At 40.4% G+C, this 21,621-nt stretch overlaps 2 protein-coding genes across 3 annotated transcripts in view; one reads left to right on the top strand and one right to left on the bottom strand.

Moving 5' to 3' along the window:
- slc25a21 (solute carrier family 25 member 21) overlaps positions 1-6,657 on the top strand; it is a 119,631-nt gene extending 112,974 nt beyond the window's left edge. For both annotated transcript variants that reach the window (XM_077539373.1, XM_077539372.1), the window contains 3 exons: positions 2,255-2,436; positions 5,516-5,568; positions 5,652-6,657. In XM_077539373.1, the coding sequence (XP_077395499.1) occupies positions 2,255-2,436; positions 5,516-5,568; positions 5,652-5,713 (297 nt within the window). In that variant the 3' untranslated portion in view covers positions 5,714-6,657. The remainder of the gene's footprint in view (positions 1-2,254; positions 2,437-5,515; positions 5,569-5,651) is intronic.
- Positions 6,658-10,609: 3,952 nt separating this feature from the next.
- pax9 (paired box 9) lies at positions 10,610-20,126 on the bottom strand. Its single transcript, XM_077539013.1, has 3 exons — positions 19,849-20,126; positions 16,250-16,933; positions 10,610-11,783 (listed from the first exon to the last, which is right to left on the bottom strand). The coding sequence occupies exons 1-3, from the start codon at positions 19,850-19,852 to the stop codon at positions 11,596-11,598; spliced, it is 876 nt and encodes a 291-aa protein (XP_077395139.1). The 5' UTR covers positions 19,853-20,126; the 3' UTR covers positions 10,610-11,595.
- Between the last annotated feature and the right edge of the window lie 1,495 nt (positions 20,127-21,621).

Raw genomic sequence — 21,621 nt, 5'->3', positions numbered from 1 at the left:
CGGTCCTCGAGTACCCCTGTCCAGCCTGTTTTCCATGTCTCCCTCAGCCAACACAGCTGAGGGTCGTTATCAGACTTCATGCATCGCTTGTTGATTAGCTGATTGTTTGAAACACCTGTGTTGGCTGAGAGAGACAGGGACAACAGGCTGAATGGGGGTACTCGAGGACTGCGGCTGAGAACCACTGATCGAGGTGATGATGTAATGTGTGCAGATGAGAGGGGGTGCACCAGCGCTGTCAGGAAAATGAAGGAAATGGGTGGCTTCAAATATTTTGGCCATTTTGTGAGATCGAGTTCTATGGGGTGCGCCAAATCCATAGCGATGTACTTCCTGCTAGGCTGCAAATAATAATAATAATAATAATAATAATAATAAACACTTATAAATATGGGCACAATTACGCCAGAACACAAAATGCAGTGTGAAAAGGCCTTGGGCTTTGTGGAAAATTAATTTAGCTGAAGGGGTGCGCCAACTGTAAGTATCTTGCATGGGGGTGAAAGGCTTTCACAGTCCTGGGTTTTTTGGCAAAGACTTACCGAGCTCTAAGGGGTGTGCCAAGTCTGTGGCGATGTACTTCCAAATATGGGCAAGCGTGTGCCAGTCACAAAGTGCAGTGTGAAAAGGCCTTGGGTTTTGTGAAAGACTGATCAAGCTAAGGGGGTGCGCCGACTGTCTGGATCTAGAATGGGGGGCGCAAGACTTTGAAAGTACTTTACTTAAAAGTAGAGATGTTTGGGAAAGACATCTCGCTAAGGGATGTGAGGGTGCGCCAGCCCTGTGAGGTCTTCAGACATTTGTCTTGAGGGACGTTTCTACCTCCGTCCCTGAAGTCCAGAGGAAAGATGTTGAGGATTATCTGTTGATTTAGGCTGGCTCTCGGGGGTGTGCTGCTGTCATTTGTAAAAAATCTCCTGGCCAATTAGCTGTCAGAGCTCTCTTGAGTCTGGCCCCTTTTTTGTTTGTGGGGGGGTGCGCGGGGCGGCGGGGGTACAGTAATACGCCTGTGTGCCGAGTCGCAGCCCAATTACCCAAATTGTCCCCATATGCCTCCCCAAGTCTGCCTGCGCGAGTCCTGTTTATAAATCCTCCTGGCCTCCCGGTGAACATGTGCTTCTGCTCAGCCAATCAGGAAGCACTAATCTAGCGGTGCACCCCCCCTCCCCCTGAATCCATAAATTGATGGCAGCTTTCATGCCAGCTTTGCAGTCGTATGCCCTATCGCCACTTCCATGTTACAATCAATGTAGGCAGGCGTGTCTAAAGTCCGGATCGTGGAATATTTATGGGCCCGTGTGTCCATCTTTTTAGCGGCCCCAAGATACTGAAAATAACATTTGACATGGCCCTCAGTTTTGCCACTGTCATCTTGAAAAAGTAGTCTGGAATTAGCTACTTAGTTAATTAGCTCCTTTACTGATTTACTTGATTTTAAACGTGACGTGACAAAAGTTACTCCTTTAGTTTCATTGAGCCCTTGCGTAAGGCGACGACTTAACCGGGATACAAAACACGACTTAAAAGTGGACGCAAGAACGAGCCCACAATCATAGCGCCCACTAAGCTAACATAACACCAAAATTAGCATAGCATGCTAACTGAGGACATAACAGCAGCAATGTGCTAGTCGTAGCAACTGCTCTTCTCACCAATAATTTTCCATTTGTGGTCATTTTAAGTTGTGTTTTTCGGACAAGTGTCGGTTTGACACGTCACGCTCGTTTTGACCCGTTCACATCTCACAATTTTGGCTGTTTACAAAGCAATTGATGTATCTTTTTTTAACAGCAACAAGTTAGACTATTTTACACTAGTTTGAATGTGTTTTATTTTTATCAGTTTTTCTATCTGCCTTATTCCCTAGCAATTTATTTTTTATTTTTTCCATCACAAACAAATGTATTTCTTCGAAGGCCATCGTCCGATTTTCAAAATACTTGGTACGAATGGGCCATTCCTACCAGACTCGGCCTTTGGACAGGCTGTCATGGGAAAGCTTGTCACATTGCTAATAACAGGTTGCTATGACATATTCAATCACGCTTATACATATTCAGTAACTGCAACGCGTTACTAGCATCACTGCACACAATGTTGTCTCGATTAAGTCAAGTTATCAAATATTTCTTTTTCCTCACAGAATTAATAATTGCTTGCTATAATCTATCATTCCCTGATGGATCGGTTTTAGCTTGAATTAAAGTACACAGATGGTGTTCGGAGAAATCAGTTGTGATTGCATGCTCCCCAGGACCCGACCTTGGAATTCCTGAGGAAGTTCACCATCGGCCTGGTGTCCGGAACCATCTCCTCCTGCGTCAACATCCCCTGGGACGTGGCCAAGAGTCGCATCCAGGGCCCGCAGCCGGTACCCGGCGAGATCAAGTACCGCACCTGCTTCCAGACCATGGCGCTGGTTTATCGAGAGGAAGGGTAGGGACTAGTGTTCATTTTATCGGCCATTTTTTCAATTTCGCCTCAATTTCAGTCCAGTTTCAATCACGCTTGTTTTATTTCGTCAACTTTTAGTCGACAATAAATCAAGCATTTTAGTCTTTATTTTAGTCCAAGGAAACAAAATTTTATTCGTCTAGTTTTAGTCAAACAAAAACTGTCAACGTTTCAATCTAGGTTTAGTCAGGACAACCATTTTACTCCATATATTTTTGTCAGCAGATAATGTTGAATATTTCAGATCTAAAACTATTTCACATCAAATTTTCTCTCATCTTTTTGATGAAAAACAACTTGAGACACAATTACTGTTTATCAACAAGTGGCTGCTTTGGCTCCATGCTATGAGCTAGTAAGTTAGCCAGCATTAGTTAGCGGTCGGATTAACATTATTGTTGGAACGTTATAGCTGTTGGATTAATGTTACGTTATAACAATAATTTACTTTTTTTTTTCTTTTTCTTTTTTTTACCTTTTCACAGTGAATCCACTTCCTGTCTGTCCCATGTGTTTGTGCATATTGCGCTCGCTGGCTGCAGATTTTAAAGGGGATGTGTCACATGACAGATTAGTCAAGACAGGATTTTTTGTTGTCTTTGTTTATGAACTAGAATGTCCTTAGATTTTAGTCCAGTTTTTATTAAGTGAAGTACATATTTCCTATTGTTTTCATTGGTTGATGAAAATGCATACTGATTTTTTTCCCACTTATTGTTTATTAAGGGTTTTAGTCTAGTCTAGTTTTAATCCGGTGAAAAATGTGTGTTGACGAAAATATTTTTGTTTTGTTTTCGTTGATGAAATTAACAGTAGGACCGGACAAACTTTCGTCGACATCATCACTCTGTCTGTTTTCTTCGAATCGCTCGTTCGTGTAGCTGCCAAGCCATATTTTGATAATACACACACAAAAAAATGTGGTGTTGTTATTGTGACACATGCCATGCGTGTTTATATGCAGTCACTTTTGTGATAATATTTGACCTGAAGTCAACACTCACCTTGACAGTGACGTACTGGACTGACAGGATGACTCGTGATTACATAGCGATGGACTTTTTTTTTTTTTTTTTTTGGTCGATATTGGCCATGACATCAGGGTACGAGACTGGGGAAGTTGACACGTGTTTGATCGCAACGGCACTCATCTGGTTTTGCCAACATTAAGTCAGGTTTACGTCCAATTGTTTCGAATTTTTGACGCAAATTTACTGAAAATGCGCAAAGCGGACATGCAACTTATGTCCGTTTGCATCGGTTCTTCCTTTGCGAATATTGAGAGGGAACTCCGCCGCTGTAGGTGGCGCTATACACCATAGAGGTGTGATCCCCACTAGTAATGTAGAAGAAGAACAGGAAGCAGAAGTTTGTTTTTGTAATTCTTGCTAAACCGTAGTGTTTCTTTGCTGTTTTCTAGGGGTGTGAATTGCCGAGTACCTGACGATTCGGTCCGTATCACGATTCATAGGTCACGATTCGATGCGATACCGATTAATCCCGATATGAATTTACAAGTCGATTCTTGCGATTATTTTTTTTACTCAAATTTGGAAAATATCATGAAAATGTATTTATTTATTGATCTTATTGAACTTCAGTGTTATAACTGTGAGCCACCGTATTTAACAAACAGGTTGTAACCTTTTTCATGTTAGAACAGCATTGAAATAAAATATTATGGCTTAATGCTCCATTAATATAATATTCTTCTATGCTTAAGGTGTGAAAGTTAGACGTTTTGTTGAATATTTTTCCATCAAAAATGGACATTAAAAAAAGCGATTCGGCTGCCTATTGAATCGATTCGAGAATTGCGTGCTGTCGAATCGCGATATATTGCCGAATCGATTTTTTTTAACACCCCTACTGTTTTCCATCTAAAATTGCATTCATATTTGCTTCCTTAATTAATTGCAAAAAGATCTCTGTTTCATTGTAATCCCCCCCGTGTTGATGCGGATACACAACGATGGCCCTTTTGCCAGCCTTGACAGCAACGTAGTGCATCAAAAAGTTGAGACATGGTTGCCGAATCGCACCCCCAATCCAAACCACCCCTCCCTGTTAGCGCCACCACGTCCAGTAACACAACGCAGTCCCTGCTAATTAGTGTTCCCTGCGGGAGGGGCGTCGTTAAGCGCACCCTAACGAGGCGCGCCGCGCTCCCCGGGTCAATCTAATCAGACACGGGGGCCAAGGGAGGAAGTGGCTCCAGCCTTATTAATTTCATCAGCGGGGGCAGTGGGGGCGGCGGTACGGGCAGGGAAGAGGTGCGCCGGGCTGCGGGTCACCTTGAACGCATTAAGCGGTGGGTCGGACAGGGTGAGAGACGCACCACGGAGATGGCGCACCCCCTTCAACATCACGATGTATCAGCTAGATCATCCTTTCCTATTTTTTTTTAATTTCCAGAATTGGCGCACCCCCAGCAAGGTCACTTTGTGAAACTTTGGACAGCCACGTAACGCGCTGAGCCAAGTTGGAAACTTTCAAGATTGTTTTTATTGAGTACTTTTTACCCTTCTGCATCTCTACTGAGTTGGCGCACCCCCTCAACCCACACACGGTCCCTCATCTTGATCAGTCTTTCCTAAAAATGTTGAAACTTTTTCCGTCACACACCATTTTAAACAGCATCCAAACAGACACGGCGCACCACCAGCTAGATCAACCTTTCTCAAAATCTTTATTCTCGCACCCCCTTGACAGAGATGGCGCACCCTGCACACTCCCTCAGTTAAATCAATCTTTTCCAAATGCCCTGAAAGTTTTGAACCCTCACACTTTATTTAGTAACCTCACAATATTGACGCACCAGCCTCCCCCGCGCACACCCGGGGAAAAAAACAAACATTGAAAAGCATTGTGTTCGCATGAAAATGATGGGGGATTTTTTATTTTTTTTTTCAATAACAACATCAATGATTTTCCATTGTGCATATGTACAGTTGTGCCTTGAGATAAGAATTTGTTCAGTTTGGTGTCGTATTTCTCCACTGAAATGAATTGGTGTGAATTGTGTGAATTGTCCTGTTATGATGTTGGTGTGTTTCCATAGGTACTTGGCACTCTACAAGGGCTTGGTGCCGAAAATAATGAGACTTGGGCCAGGTAACATTTGCCCCTCCCCCATCAGTTTTTCCCATTAAATCTGTTAGCAAATGCTAATGTCTTGTTGTTCTTTTGACCCACAGGTGGCGCTGTGATGCTGCTGGTGTACGAGTACGTGTCCGGATGGCTCCAGAGGAACTGGTAAAGAAAGACACGGCAATGACCAAAAAAAAAAAAAAAAAAAGTGCCTTTTGGGATGTGTTGTCCTAATACCTCTAATGGAAAAGTATATTTCCTTTATGAAGTATATTTAAGATGAATCCAAATGCAAATGCAGTTTTTCAGGTCCATTTGCCTTTTTTCTTTTTTTAAATCAATACTTGCGAAAGGCCATACAGTATTTTTTAATAACTGTCATCAAAAATCCTCTAAAATTTTATTCCAAGTACTCAGGAGATAAGTCTTAGTGTTCACTTGTCAACAAAACATCTCAAACAGCCATAGTATGTAAATATTCTATTTGCACTGTCAATCATACAATGGTAGGACTTGCACTTGGGACCCATTAAGAAAAAAAAAAAAAAAAAAAAGCTTGTTTAGTTGCATTTTGAAGTTCGCTCACCAATTCAGCAGTCTGCATGTACACGTCTTTCAACGTATGTTAAGATAGAGAGCACGTAGCTTTTAGCTGTTGCATGACTGATTTTGTTATGTTCCAAATGTGAACTGGATCATTTCTATTGTCTTTTTTTTTTTCTTTCTTAAAACTGACTTTGGAGGCTGCATCTTTTACCAAAAAGGAAAAAAAAAATCCACTTTCTCTCACTTGGGTGTGTTTGGAGCACTTTTTCACACAGTTGCTTTTGATGTTTTATGTTTCTCACCCATGAAAGTTCATGAAGTGCCTCATTTTTGTTGGTGGTCGTCCTGATAAACAGCACAAAGAAAAGAAAAGTCTGTTTTGATTTTTAAGAAGAAAAAAAAACATTTCAGTAATCAGTTTCTTTTTAATTTTTAGTTTTAATGTGCCAAATGTGAATTGGTCAATTTGTCATAACAGCCTTTTTTTGATGAAGAAAACTGATGTGTAGTTGCAACTATTGCCAAAAAAATGAATTAAAAGTCACTTTTGATTACTTGTTTCACTCACTTGGGTGTCTTTGGAGCACTTTTTATTCCACATTGTTGGCTTTGTTATTGCATGTTTTTTTTCTTTTTCTTTAAACCTATGAAATTTCAAGTACCTCCCATTTTGGGGTTGTTGATGGCGGGACAGGAAAACAAGCGTCATTAAAAAAAAAAAAAAAAAAAAAAAAATCAACAAAGATGACGTCAATGTGAATGTATTTTTTCAAATAAGTCAAACATAACTTGAAAAAAAATAAAAATCATCAAAATTGATTGGTTCAGCAGCAAATCCGATCTTCGTTTATTATTATAATATATAAAAAATACAATTTAAAAAAAGTTTAACTCATGATGACCGACGGTACTACCTTAACATTCGGTATTTACTTTGTTATTCATTGCAAAGTGATGCAAATTTACTTCTTTTTTTTTCTTTTTTTAATGGAACAAAATGATGTGATGGCATTTTTTTTTTCAGTGTTTCTTTGAACTATCATCACAATGATATTAGCTCTTTTAAAATTAGCTAAAATAGGCCTTGACCCTTTTTTTTTTTTCTTCTTTTTTTTTTACTTTTACTTTGCAACACAAAACAAAGATTATGAAGGTTTTGGTCTCGGTTGTAAAGTTGAAAAAATATGAAAGGACAAAGTACTGTATTGTAAAACAGTCAAATAGGCTGCCAGCAATTCATATCTTTAATGTTGTCAATCAATTAATTGATTGATTAATCGGTTATCAGAACTTTATTCCACAATAAATCATAAAAAAAAAATCCATCCCAGTCAGGCCCTAATCATCACTATTAAAAGGCAAGCAAGTAATCGTTTTAAGTATATGTCAAACAAAGATATGTGAATGCACTGTGAATAGCTCCACACAAGAAAATTGTTGACTAATAGAGTCATCATGGTGCACCACTTGATTGAATGAATGCTTGTGTCTTCGCGCTTGCCAGCAATTTGAACGCCCCCGACCCCCTCCTTGACGTTGGGATGGCGGCCCTCCAGGCGACTGATGACACCCTAAGCCGTCGTCCTTTGCGATTCGGGCGCCGTTCGTTTGTTCGTTTGTTTCCAACACATCCAAATTCCCCGCGCACCTTCGTCCCGCCGTAAATCTCACACCTTTCCTTTCGCCACGCCTCATCCGCTGACTCGGTCATATTTCAATCGTGCGAGCTGACAGCGCTTTGACGCGCGCGTGCGCTTTTAACCATTAATATTATTCATGTGTGCAAACGTATTGAGGCAAATAGCTGGCGGTTTGTGGGCGGACATTTTGTTGCCATCATATCAAGTTCTGCGCCCTCTCCCCCGGAGACCACCTGACTGATGAACCCACAGCTGGACTGGCTCATCTGTTTTGTGAAGCTGAGCCATGATTGGTCGTTGGCTTGAGCAACTGTGATGTCATTTTCTGTCGACAGCAAGTGGCAAAATGGCCGCTCCCTGACATGGATAAAAACGGTTGGATTAAGATGCTTAAACTCGTATTCCGCATAGGGAATATTAATCAGAATACCCTGTTTAGACTATTGGGGACTGGGGATGCTTGGCAAAAAAAAAGAAGCGAAAAGCGAGGCCTTCATATGCATGCCAAGGAGGCATAAATCCAACAAGATTGAAAAGTTTGAGAAATCATTTCAAAACTTTTCCCTTCATGAATGCGAACGAAAACCCCAACAACTAAAAAAAAATAATAATAATTTAAATGTACCATTTAGGCATAAAAATATAACCGTGACAACAATTGAAAAAATGGTCCAAATGAAAAACTGAAATGTGTTTGCGTAACTGTGTACACCCTCAAAGCTTGGAATGCAGCTATGTTAAAAATGTGCGCTAAATCACACTTCTCATTTGCTCCCAAAAACGTATAAATACGTTCTATTTTAAAAGTTTTAAGTGGCCCAAAGATGTATTTATACGTGTTTTATATTTTTTTTTATGCTAGAGCATACAGAAGGCTTTGATGCAACCTCTCATCAGCAAAGAACGGTTGCAGAAATGGTAGTTATTACACAAACGGCCAACAGGTGGCAGCAGAGCAAAGGAGATTAATGTTGAAAAAAAGCTCAATTACTCACAATTCTACAGATTTGTGAATAATGATGAATATAATAGCTATATTCTAATGCTCTTTGTTGCAAAACGGAAACAGATAGAAATATTTTCTTTCCTGAAGAAAGAAGAGACTTTAATCTTTCTTTTGGTAGGTTCCATGTTTTTATAGCAATAGAACACAATATTCTGTGGGCCTTGCAAAATCAGTCCAAATCCAGTAAAACAGCTGGAAGTGAAGGGGATTGCTTCTATGAATATGGCTGCCAGTGAATATTAAGTGCCTTTGATTGTCCAAATAAAGTTCAGATGTTCTAGTAGGCTTTTTTTCCTAGTCTTATGCCCTGCAGAGCACTTCCACAGCACCAGAAGGTCCTGATTGATCAAGGGTATCTCATCAGTCAGGAAGTGGTACAAAAGAATTTCCAGGGAATCAAACACAGCACGGCACCCAATGAAGACAGAACGCAACCTCCAAAATACTGGGAAAAACGAGAAGAAAACTGCTCAGCAGCGCCAACAAGAGGTTGACGGTGGCAATTAAGGAGCTGAAGGAATTTCTAGCAAGTAACGTGACAACAATCTCCCATCTTCATACTGAATGTAAGGTGGCAAGACAAAAAGACGCTTTATCCTTGGATCCATCTTTAACATGCCAGTGCCCGCCGTCCCCGCCCCCCTTTTTTCCCAAGCCCGAAGCAACGGTCCGTGACTGCTGCATGCGGGGACGAGCACTTTCCAAGTCAAATCCGACTGTTGACACTGTGGCAGCCGCCAGCCGTCTGTTTAGGCCGCAACAAAAATCTCTCCCGGCAGGTAAAGTCAGCAGCAGGTGAGCGTGTGTGTGTTGTTTTTCCTTCTAAAATATTCATCATCACCCCCCCCCCCCCCCCCCCACTTCCTGTTTCAACATGCCTTGCGGATTATTTATGACACTTGACGCCTCCTCGCTATAAGTGTCCTCCAAAGTGTTTTTGCATCTTTTTTAAGGTTTTGCATGCGGCTCACGCCTCGGATGAGCTCGAAGGCCTCCCAGTGCTCTGATTTACTGCGTTTTGCATGCCGCTGAATGCAACGTTAGTGTTTCAAACTTGTTTTTTTTGTTTGTTTTTTCCCCGAGTCTTTAAGTGGACATAATAAATGCCGGAAATAATAAATATATACTGCAGCATTTCTATTTCCTCCCCTTCAAAATAAAATGTAGAAAAATTGAGAATGACTGCGGCGTTACACTTTTCCATCATAGTAGATCAAATAAATCATAGCGGATGATTGTACTTCTAGTTTAGTTTTACTTATTGTGTTTGTTTGTTGTTGGTGTTTGTTTTATTTGTTGTTTTATTGTTTTATCCCCATTTTTCACCTTTAGTCAAGAGGTATTGCCTTTTCTCAGGCCACAGTTGGAAATAAGAATTTGTTCTTAATCTGTCTTCCTGGCTAAATAAAGGTTAAATTAAAAGTAATAATAATAATAATTTTAAAAATAGTGGAACCACTTGTATTTCCTCTATTTTCCCTTCAAAATAAAATAAAACAAATTAATAAAATAATAAAACAAATACATTTCTAAAATGTCATTGGGGAACTACAAGCATTTTGTATTTTCTTTGCTTCAAAATAAAAAGGAAAAAAATATTTAAGGAAACCCTGTGCATTTCTAGCATCTTTTCAAAATTAATTTAAAAAAAATGAGAAAGCAATGTAGCATATCTTTTCCCCTTCAAAATAAAAATGTATTTGATGAATCTGTGATGGCACTTCCCCTGCCTTTAAAATAAAACAGAATATTGTGTTCACTATGCACAACTACAGATACATAATTAAAGTACTTTAAAGTACTCTAAATCATGTTTCCTGTCCTCATTGATCACACTGAGCAGTTTGTCTTCACAATAAAAGTGGAAAATTCAAAAGGTCCAAAACAGCCAAACAATTTAATAAGATACATTCAATTTCATTGTGCAACATCACGATGTGTCAATTGTCACTGCTGAGAATTCTGCCAACAACGAAGGTACATAATTGTAAGTCTTGATGACTAATTGCACTTCATTCTACGTACCTTTTTATTCAAATAAATAATCATAAACACAACGGGGGTGCTAGATGTTCCTGTTTTCTTTTTGCTCCGTAAAACAGTGATTCCCAACCGGTGTACCGTGGGGGTGGGGAAATAATCCCATTTCCCTTTCTTGATGCAAATACTATTTTTTTTTTGTAAACACTGTGTATTTTTTTCCAACTATCTATGCCAGTGACTTATAGTGACAGGAAGAACAATTACATGCACTCAGATTGCAGAAGGTACATCATTAACCTGTGCATCCACTTGTTGGGACATTAGTTCAAATTGAAACACAACTGAAAAGCCCCGTGGACCAGTGGGGTGTCAAACATACGGTCCGCGGGGCCAAAACCATCCGGCACTTTAATCTGGCCTGCAGGATGAATTTGAAAATCAATTATGTAATCAAATGTATATCTTTGCTTGTAGGTCTTGATATTTTCTATTTGCTGGAAAATATGTGCCTTGGTCAAAAGGTTGGGAATCAATGCCTTAAGATAACAAAAGTTATTATTATTATTATTATTATTATTATTATTATTATTATTATAAAGCACCCTGAATGCAACATTTCCCCCTCTTCTATTTGGAATGTCGATGGAAGTTCTGCGCATGCGCGTAGAATGCAGCTTTCAGGTCCACCTGTCGCGGAGTAATCCGTCGTGCGTTCAAGGCCACGTCGGAAGTTCAAGACTTACATTTAAAAAAAAAAATTAAAAAGGCAAAAAATAAAATCCTGTCGTCCTTCATTTAAGAAAAAATAGTCATCGCGGATGTCCTGACCGCCGGGTGGACGACGTCGCGGCCTTGCGAGTCCGACAATCCCCGTCGTCACAGCTGCCACTGGCCGGCGGCGGCGGCGGCGGCGGCAGCGGCGGCGGCCATGTGTGTGCGGTCGCAGAGGCCGACGTGGTGCCGCTGTACCCCGTGGAGGCTGACGCTCGGGTGGTGCGCCGCCGGGAGGCCGGGATGCTGGGTGCTGTGACACAGCTGCTCGCTGTGGGCGAGCCACTCGGCGTCTGTTCCGGTGGGTGACAAAAGAAAGGCGAAGAAAGCTCCGTTAAAATCGAATGGAACGCTCCGACATACACAAAATGGCGGCTCTGCTAATTAAGCTAAGTTCCCTATATAGTACACAACTCAGCAAAAGTACTCATTCGCTGTACTTAAGGACATATTTTATTTCAAAGAAACAAAAAGAAAAGTCTCGTAAAAGTAATGATTCAACTGCAACAGTCAACGACAACACCTGCGCGCGTATAATGCGAACCTTATGGAAAATATGTCCATTTTTACATTTGCCAGCGGTTATCTTTGCGCTTGGTCGTCACAGAGACATACATCCGCGCCGGGTCTCATCCAGGGGCTGCTCCTAATAAATCGGGGCAGGCGGAAATCACCAAAATATTACACACAAGCTTTTGCCTGGGATGTAAACCGTCAAGCGAGGCAGTCTTTCTCGCGCCTGTTTCGGCGCCATTTCGGAGCTGAAGTTTTTGTCAACAAATGATGCAAAGATTTGTACACATTTGTATAAAAATTAGCATTTGGACTGTTTAGGTTTGATTTATTTAGAATCAGAGGTGGCAAAATCCTTTTAAAATTTTGTAAAAAGTAGACCGAAATGTATGCTTCAATACAAAATTAGAAATGAGTTTTTCATGTCAATACCAGCAACTGACAAATGAGTTGTTTCATTGTGAGGCCATGCAGCGGATGTAAAATGAGCGTTTGCTTCGTTCAGTGCATGAGAAGAGGTTGAGAGTTGTCACTATGACAACGCACCTGCCCATGATGCCCTGAGCATCTGACAGTTCCTGACTGACGAATATGACCGACCCACGTGTATTATTATTATTATTTTTTTTTGCTTTCCCCCTTCCCAAACTATAGGGAGCTTGTTTTGAAGTTTCACGAATACTTTCATTTGTGCTACAAGACTGGCAAAGTCCATTACACTTGAGGGCGATTCCTTCCAAGGCAAAAACTTGTAGTTTAGATTTGAATTATATCTTTTGTGACAAGTCTTGAACCCTTTCCGACATACCTCTTGTGATTTTTTTTTTTTTTTTTTTTTTTCGCAGACAGAATTTTTTGAATGTCATAAACTGTTGGTTTTTACGTTGCATGGCACAAGACACAACACATTTGCTTCATTTTTTTTCTTCAGCCAAAGAGCAAGAAAGAATTCTCTTAAATAAGGGATATGGATGGGGAATATTTGGCTTCTTTGAGTCTGTTGCCTCATGTAGTTCATGCTCCCTGACTCATTGCTGCTGTCACCCCCCACCCTTTTTATACATTGTGTTAAAAAAATAAAAAAAATAAAAAATTAAGTTGGCAAAGGAGCAGAAAGTACAAAAAAATAAAACCGGTAAAGTAGCCTAAATACTCAACTACATGAACAAAATCAACAAAAAATGTTTGGACGTTGTTTGGAAAATGTTTACCAATTCTAAACACAAATAAAAAATTATTTCATTCACTCTTTGTCCCAGTTTACAGTTGTGGAAGTAGATTTAGTTTTTTAGTGTAGTGAAATACATTTTAGAGTCCGTACTTTACCTTGCACTGACTTGAGTGAAAGAGTCGAATCTGTATAGGCTGGATTTTTTTTTTTTTACCAGATTGTTTTTACACAAGTTGTATAAGCAAACACATGCAGTGAGTACGTTTGTCTCCCGGGGTTGTGCTGTTCTCAAAACTAATAAAACCTTAAAAGTCCAATATTCATGATTCTTCTTTATAGGTAAATAAATACAAACAAATCCAAACGTCTTTACGTCGTATTTTGTCACAACACTCAAAATGGCGCCGAATGTGGCCGCGCAACAACTTGGCATTCCAGCAAAAGCTGTTTTCAATCATTTTTTTCTGATTTCTACCTCGCCCCGAATGAGAAGAAACATCCTCTTTGTGTCACCTGGCGCGGTTGTACACTGATGCGAGGTTCATGACAAATGCTAATCGCTGGCAAGTGTTAAAAAAAACATATTTGTATGCAGGTCTCGTTATAAGCGTGCAAGTCTCTGTAATATTGTCGCCGGTTGATCAAATGGAACGATGGAGCCGAAAGTGCCCTCAATATGACTTGGTACGTTTTCACATTGCATGGAACTTTCACAAAAAAAAAAGAATAATAAATTATACGGCACTGGTCTCGAATGTCATTTCGGCTTGCAGGTGTCCCTAATGTTGTGTCCTGTTATTACATTTCAATTGGAAGTAACTCAAAGAAACACATGTAATCGTTTTATTACGTCCTGGGACGCATTAAGTGCAATTTAAAAACTCGCGCTTATTGATTTTGTGGATTATTTTTGACTGGGGGGTGCAGGTGGGGGTTATGAAATATGATAATGAATGAGCTGTGTGGCATCGAGGCAGGCAAGAGCATGTTGAGTTTAGAGCGTGATGAGGCTCTGTGTGTGTGTGCGTGGTGGGGGGGGGCAGCATCATTTATTTATTGGCTGGAATCCCCCCCGCCCCCTCCCTCCCTCCCTTCCTGACAACGTACCATTTGATTAAAAATGTCTGACAAATGATGGGTTGAATTCATGTTTGCGCCTGTGGTCGCGTCCTGTCAAAATTGTGAAGGATGACGTCTTCCAATAAGGCCTCGTTCATTCCAATCAGGCCGCACACGTGCGCCAAACTAATATGAGTCCAATCAAAAATAGCATTTCATTCGAAAAGTGAATGACACTTTTATGGCCTTGAAGTCACGTCAGCATTTGCAACGTCGTAATCTGGCGTACATCACAATTTTAATGTTTTCTGCTGATTTTTTTAAATACACAATTTTAGTCACGTTACATTTGATCCAAATATGAAAATTCCCAATGCTTTCTTGTTTTGCCCCATTTTGTTTCAGTCATTCTTGATTATTATTATTTTTTTGTTGCCTTTTTTTTCTCCACATTTTTATTATTCACTGCACGGATTACATTTTTAAACGTATTCTTATTGGTCATATTTGACCTCATTTTACGCAAATCCAGTTTTTGATTTTATTTGGAGTCACATTTCGATGTAATAGCTTCTTCCTATTTCAGTCACATTTGACGTTACCGTTCACATTTGAAATTTCTTTTTTTTTTTTGTGGGGTAATGGATTATTTTATTTACGCAAATATCTACTTTTTTTTCTATCGCCGTGTTGTTCCGTTTTATTTTAAGTCACACTTCATATCATGTTGTTATTTAATGTTATTAAACACACACACATGGCTACAGGAATGATCGAAATAGTTTTGGAAAGTTGTGTTGAAATAGTAGTTACCATATTGTATTTAAATTTAAAAATGCATTCTCATTTAATGAACCAATATTACATCGAACGAAAATGAATGAATGACGAAATCCTTTCGTGTCAAAGCTGTCTTCTCAAATGAAAATTATTTGCTCATTGCGACTAAATGTCATATCAAGCAATGCGAAATAGGAAAATGTATTTTATACAACATTCAATCTGATTAGCGACTCAAACCCCCCACGTGATGGCACTTTTGCACTGTATTATATTTTTCTTAAAACATCGTGAGTTGCTTGCACAATATTTATTTTTCTGCTACGACGTCAAAATGTTTGTTTAAATCAAGTTTGTATTTATTTAATCAGATTTTCTGAAAGCGTTTTTTCCCTCTCGTTTTATAAATAAAACATCAGATTTATATTCTATTTTAATGGCAAATATTAAGTTTTTAAAATACATTTGGGTCAACAGGAGCAAATTTCAGAAATACTTTGTATATTTCGGGGTACTAAAGTATGAATAAAATATAATTACGCATGCATGAGAGCTGCGCAATTAATGTCTTTTAATTATAGATTTTTATTTATTTGTATTTAATTATTATTGATTCAGCCAAGAATTCTAAATTGAAATTGTCTTTCCTAACTGTTAACAAATCTAACTTGGTCACAAGGTTAATACAATGTGACGTCATCAGCTCGTCTTAAAAACTCCACCACCACCTTTTTTTTTTTTTTTAACTGTCGTAAAATTTGTGTCATAAAAATCCCCACGGTTTAAATTCTACAAAACAAACTTTTTTTTTTATTTCCTTTTAAAAAAATATTATTCAAACTCCTCCACTCGAGAGTTATCTTAAACCGTCACACATCTGCTTAAATTGCACGTGCAAAATTCATCTCCTGCAGCAAATTCCTGGCGTGGGCCTCCTCCGGGGTGCAGCTCAGAACCAAGCCGAGAAAGGAAGCCCGAAAGTCGGCCTGACAACACTCCACTCTCCCGCCTCCTTGGGAACGACCCCAGCCAGGTGCACACAAAATCTCGTGTTGACATTGAGTATTGTAGTATTGATTTAGATTAGGTCGTGCTTCACATCTTTCCATAAAAAAAAAAAAACAAACACAAAACGATGGCAGCTTTAAAAATCAAATAAGCAAATAAGGCCAAGTCGGCAACAAGCTCAAAAAGCTGATTGGGCATTGAAGAGAAACACACACACACAGAGCTTACTTTGCTGCTCGGTAATGGACCGGATCCCCAGAATGTCCGTGACCGAGTGCGACGAGGGCCAAATCCGGTGCATGGCGTGCATGTGTCCGGGGAGCGCGGGCACGCCGGGCGGCGTGGCCACTTTGGAGCCGGGGTACGAGTACAAGTGGTTGTATGGCAGCGCGGCGGCGGCGGCGGCGGCGGCCGACTGAGACGCCGGGTGCGCGTGAGCGTGCGGGTGCGTCTGCGCATGCGCATGCGCTTGCTGCAGCTTGGCCGACTCGTACACGGGGCCCTGCTGCGCCTGCAGGCCGCCGATCTTGTTGCGCAGGATGCGGCTGATGGAGCTGACGGACGGCAGGTTGAACTTGTCGCACACGCCGTCGGCCAGCAGCCGGTCGCGGATCTCCCAGGCGAAAATGCCCGGGTCGCGCTGCTTGTACGTCCGTATGTGCTTGACCACGGTGGGCGTGGTGACGCGCGGCTTGCTGCCGCCGATGGCGCCCGGCAGGATGGAGCCGGTCTCGTTGTAGCGCGCCAGGATCTTGCTGACGCAGCCGTGCGAGACGCGCAGCTGCCGGCTGATGTCGCACGGCCGGATGCCGAGCTGCGCCAGCTCGACGATGCGCAGCCGGATGGCGTTGGGCAGCGGCCGGCCGTTGACGAACACGCCGCCCAGCTGGTTGACCTCGCCGAAGGCCGGTTCTAAAAGAGAGCGAACATGACGTGAGGGTTCCTTGTCTGCTCATGGAGCACTATATTTTTCTCGTGAGAAAGCAAGATGGAGACGGATTTGTTCTGGAACAAGGCTATTTACTCGCTACACTTCCTGACAACCTATCAGCTGACCAACACTAACCAATCAGGAGCAAACTTTAGCTAAATGCAAGCGATTGAGAACAGCAGATTCAACACGTCAATTTCGCTCTAATTGTATTTTTTTTTAAACAAAAAAAACAACAACATGTAGAAATGTGTCAAGAATTCAGGATATATAAATGTAAAAGTAAATATATATTTTGACAAATTAAATTAACGTACTCATTTCTGAACCCTACAAGAGCCACCGAAGCTGACGCCCGCTTTTCATGCTGCCCGCTCCAAAGCGACTTGATGCGCACTCGAGCGGATCAAACTGCATCCAATATTGTCTGCTGCCTCAAACGAAATCAACCTGAGATTTTTTTGCATTTACTTTCATATTTCCATGCAGCGTATCAAATTTATAGTCAATTTCGGGGGTTGGTTCTTGCCACATTTGCATCCATCCTGCTGAGACTCGAGGGCACTATAACTGTATTATTGTTTTGTCTTCTCCCTGCAATTGCGCGAATCATGTTGAGACGAGTAAATCACAAAATTGTTTTTGTTTTATAGATTAGCGTGTTGCTGCTGAGACTCAAGCGAATCAAAGGTAAGCCCAAAGTTCATTTATTTTCACGGTGATATATGCCACACTTGGACAAATCATGCTGAGACGTGAACGTAGCATATATGAAACTTTAGTGCATGTCTGTCTTGACACATCATGCTGAATGCCAAATATAATCTATTCTTTTGTTTGTCATGCTTCACTTGCATGCATGCTGCGACTCGAGTGTCTCAAAACTCTAAAAATGAAATACTGCATGTCTTTGTTCAATGCATCTTTGTGCTGAGACTGCAGCAGATCAATGATAAGTGCAGGGGTCAATTGTATTGATTTTCACAGGTAGCATGATGCTGTTGTAGCATCATGCTGAGACTCAAATGTATTAAATATCAAATATGACCGCATGAGAGTCAGTTAAAGGTATACGTTCAAATAGGGTTGCTGAATTCTGCTCTTGCTGAAACTCAATTTAGTCAAATAAAAATAATAGTGGGAAAAAAATATATACACTCGCATTCGGCGTGATGAATCTCAAGTGTATCGAATGCGGTATGAAAGTGCTTTCGAAAATCCAATCATGCTGGATGTCAAGTGCATCCGATGGTGTAGATATGCGACACTTTCATGCATCATGCTGACACTCAATTGTATGAAAGGGAAATAGTTTCTTGTGCAATGCTGAAACTCAGGTGTATGTACCTGCATCCGAAGTACTTGTAAATGTTTGGAGGTACAGTATGCATGTTGTTTGTCATGCTGGAACTCAAATGTCCCGAACTGCATGAACACATTTGTTGTTCTTGGCCATAAAAAAAAAAAAAAAAAGTACACGCATGTATATGAATGCATGATGCTGACACTCATCAAATTGATACTTGTGATTCATTTTATGCAAGATTCATCTTAATAGTTTGCACAATGCTGAGACTTGATTAACAACTCCCATTTTGATAGTGTCTATAATATATTTATGCATCTTTATTCATCATACTCAACCGACCGAACTCCATTCGCATTTTGCTCTATAGTCGAGACAGACTTCGTGCATGCATCACATCATGCTGACACTTGCGTGTAAAAAAAAATGCAATCATCATAAATTGTATATTTTTGCATGAATGGTGAGATTAAAAAAAAGCAACAAAATAAAAACTCCAATTTATATATTACCATTGTTATATACTGATGTACGTGCTTTCACGCCTAATGCTGAGACGTAAAACTATCAAACGCATCATTTGGGGAGCGTGCACAATGCGGAGACTCAAATACACAACACTTAACACCAACATAAGGATTAAGGTATAGATCGTTCTAATCGTTGGGTGTGTCTGAAGCAAGATACAGTTGTGATTATTATTATTATTATTATTTTTTTTTTAATGGATGCACATGCGGAGTGTAGAAAACAAAAACTTTATTGTATGAAGAATTGACTTGAATGCAATTTAACAAGGTTTTTGCATGCTGAGACGCGTTTCAAAAGCAATAGGCCGACATAACATCGTATTATACCGCACATAATGCTTGGACTTTATTAATATTTACTTGCCGATTTTTTTTATTTGCGTCATTGACAGACCTCTTGTCTTTATACGCTGAATGCTGAAACTCAAGGGTGTGTATGTATATTAATTTAGATATATATGCAACACGCATGAAAACTAATTCTTTTGGCAGTCATAAATGCATCTTGGCGCTTTCATGCCGAAACTTGTGTGAAAAGTTTATCATTTATATTAATTTTGGTGCATCCATCACACATGCTGAGACTTGCTCTTGACATGCTGAGATACGCTAATGTCCAAAATATAGAATTTTGGATCATGCTGAGACTATATTCTTTCGACACGTTTCATGCTGAGAGTCGTTGCAGCATATTGTCCAAAAGCGGAAAATTCAGGAGAAATGCATGCCTCTATTTTTTATTTAACTTTTTTTTGAATACATGTAAGCCTATACGTTTTTTTCCAACCTTCCATAACGATGTCATCCATGTGGACGGCAATGTAAGAATTCCATCGCACAGAATGACGTCATGATAATAAACACTTTGTATATCTAACGGGCATTTTTACGCATCATGCTGAAACATTCTGAAAGTTAGCTGCATGTTTACAACTTTCCAGCGCCCCCCCCCCCTTTTTTTTCTTTTTTTAAACACACACACTCGCTCCACACACAAACCCATCAGCCCTCACGCACAACAATCACGTCTTTCCACTGCTCGCCTGCGCTTGCGACTCACCCATGCTGGCGTTGAAGCCGCAAAGCAGGAACACGGCGGCGTCCGCTTGCTGCTGGTTCTTCTGCTGCTGCTGCTGCAGGGCCCCGCCGCTACTGCGTGGCTCCTGCTCCCCGTCCAGCGTGTCCAAAACAACCCAATCCTGGCTGAATCCTTCCTCCTCCCCCCTCCCCCCCACACCGAAACCACAGACCACCAGAGCCCGCTCTCCGCTCCGGCAGCCCACCAATAAGCCTTCCAATGACGGTCGGGCGAGCGAGCGAGGCTCGGCGAGGCGGACGCGAAGCTCGGACGCGTTTGGGAAAGACGCGACGCTCCCAGCAGCTTTTTTACTTTTCAATCCGCTCGGCACAAGTCGGAGGTTGGACCTGCGCATGCGTGCTGGCCCTGTGATTGGCTGGAAGAGAGGAAGGCGCGCTGCTATTGGCGGCGGAGTTTGACTTGACACTTGACCCACACCCCAACCAGCCATCCTCAGCCATCACTCTGACTGCATGTCACCGCCAATGTGTTTGTTATTGAGACTGATAGTACACTAGTGGCCGCATCCACGCCGCGTGGGTGCGGAATTGTGGATACCCTCCACCCCCCCCTCCCCCAAGATAAATCCGCACTTGAAAAATCCAAAAGTGTCCGCAACGAGCAATTTCGCCGTTAAAAATGTCGCGAAAAAACACAAAATTCAGCTCTCGCGGTACTTTTTCGTGCACGTCCACGCACGATTTTGACATTTTGACAACACGTGCACGCAAATTGATTATGCATGTTTGCATATAAATCGTCTGCTGCATGTACGATTTCACATACAGGCCTTATTCCACGCACGCATAAGGACGCAATTCACTTTTATTTTATTTTATTTTATTTTATTTTATTTTATTTTATTTTATTTTATTTTATTTTATTTTATTTTATTTTATTTTATTTTATTTTATTTTATTTTATTTTATTTTATTTTATTTTATTTTATTTTATTTTATTTTATTTTTGTGCGTGTGCGTTATACGTGAATAAAACACAGCCAGCCAAAAACGACTCATTTAGAAAACAAACGCGTTAAGTCACACCCGAAAAAAGTCAACCGAAAACAAGCGTGAAATGAGAACTCATTATTATGTCACTTGATCGAATTTGATGACGAGAGTGTCATGATGGGTGGATAATCGGATCGGTTGGCTTCAAATGACTTTTCGTGTTGATTGAAAAAAATATATATAGATTTTGGGGTCTGAAAATGCAATTACAGTTATTATAAACAAAAGCATTTAATGACCATCTTCAATATACGTTAGTGTAATGATTTCTATTCTGCTACATTTGTTCTCACCTCATGTTGATTTTCTATTCTTTTGGGGATAAACTGAAGTCATCCCCATTATCGGAGGTTTGGAAATTTATTTAATTGGCCTCGATCGTGTATAGGCCATTCATGCATATATTATAGGATAGTTAGCGTATGTGTATGTAGGCTATGTGTATGTGTTAAATGAAAAAAAAATGTAGCAAAGCACTTTTATAATAGATTACATAAATAACAAATACAATCAATATTTTTAAGTTTAGTTTTGTTTTTTGCTTATAATTCGTGTTCAAATGAGCCTAATGTGAGAAAATAAGCAACATGTTATTTAGGCCTATATTTTGTTTTTTAAGGTTTATCATTGATTCATTCATTCATACGTTTTTGTATTGATACTACATTGATTGATATTTTTAACGTGTTCTCCTTGTCACATATTATTCCTATCCAAAAAAATATTATATGTATAACTCTCG

The sequence above is a fragment of the Festucalex cinctus genome, chromosome 12 (genome assembly GCF_051991245.1).
Source record: "Festucalex cinctus isolate MCC-2025b chromosome 12, RoL_Fcin_1.0, whole genome shotgun sequence".
NCBI classification, from domain to species: Eukaryota; Metazoa; Chordata; class Actinopteri; order Syngnathiformes; family Syngnathidae; genus Festucalex; species Festucalex cinctus.
Note: the sequence above shows the minus strand (reverse complement) of the source record. Positions and strands in the feature narration are given on the sequence as shown.

What these genes read in the sequence shown, in the direction of transcription:
- pax9 (XM_077539013.1), bottom strand. An exon ending in GTCCATTACCGAGCAGCAAA is followed by an intron (nt 11,784 to 16,249) that starts GTAAGCTCTGTG and finishes CCACCGGAACAG; the next exon opens with ACGCCGAGTGGCTCGCCCAC.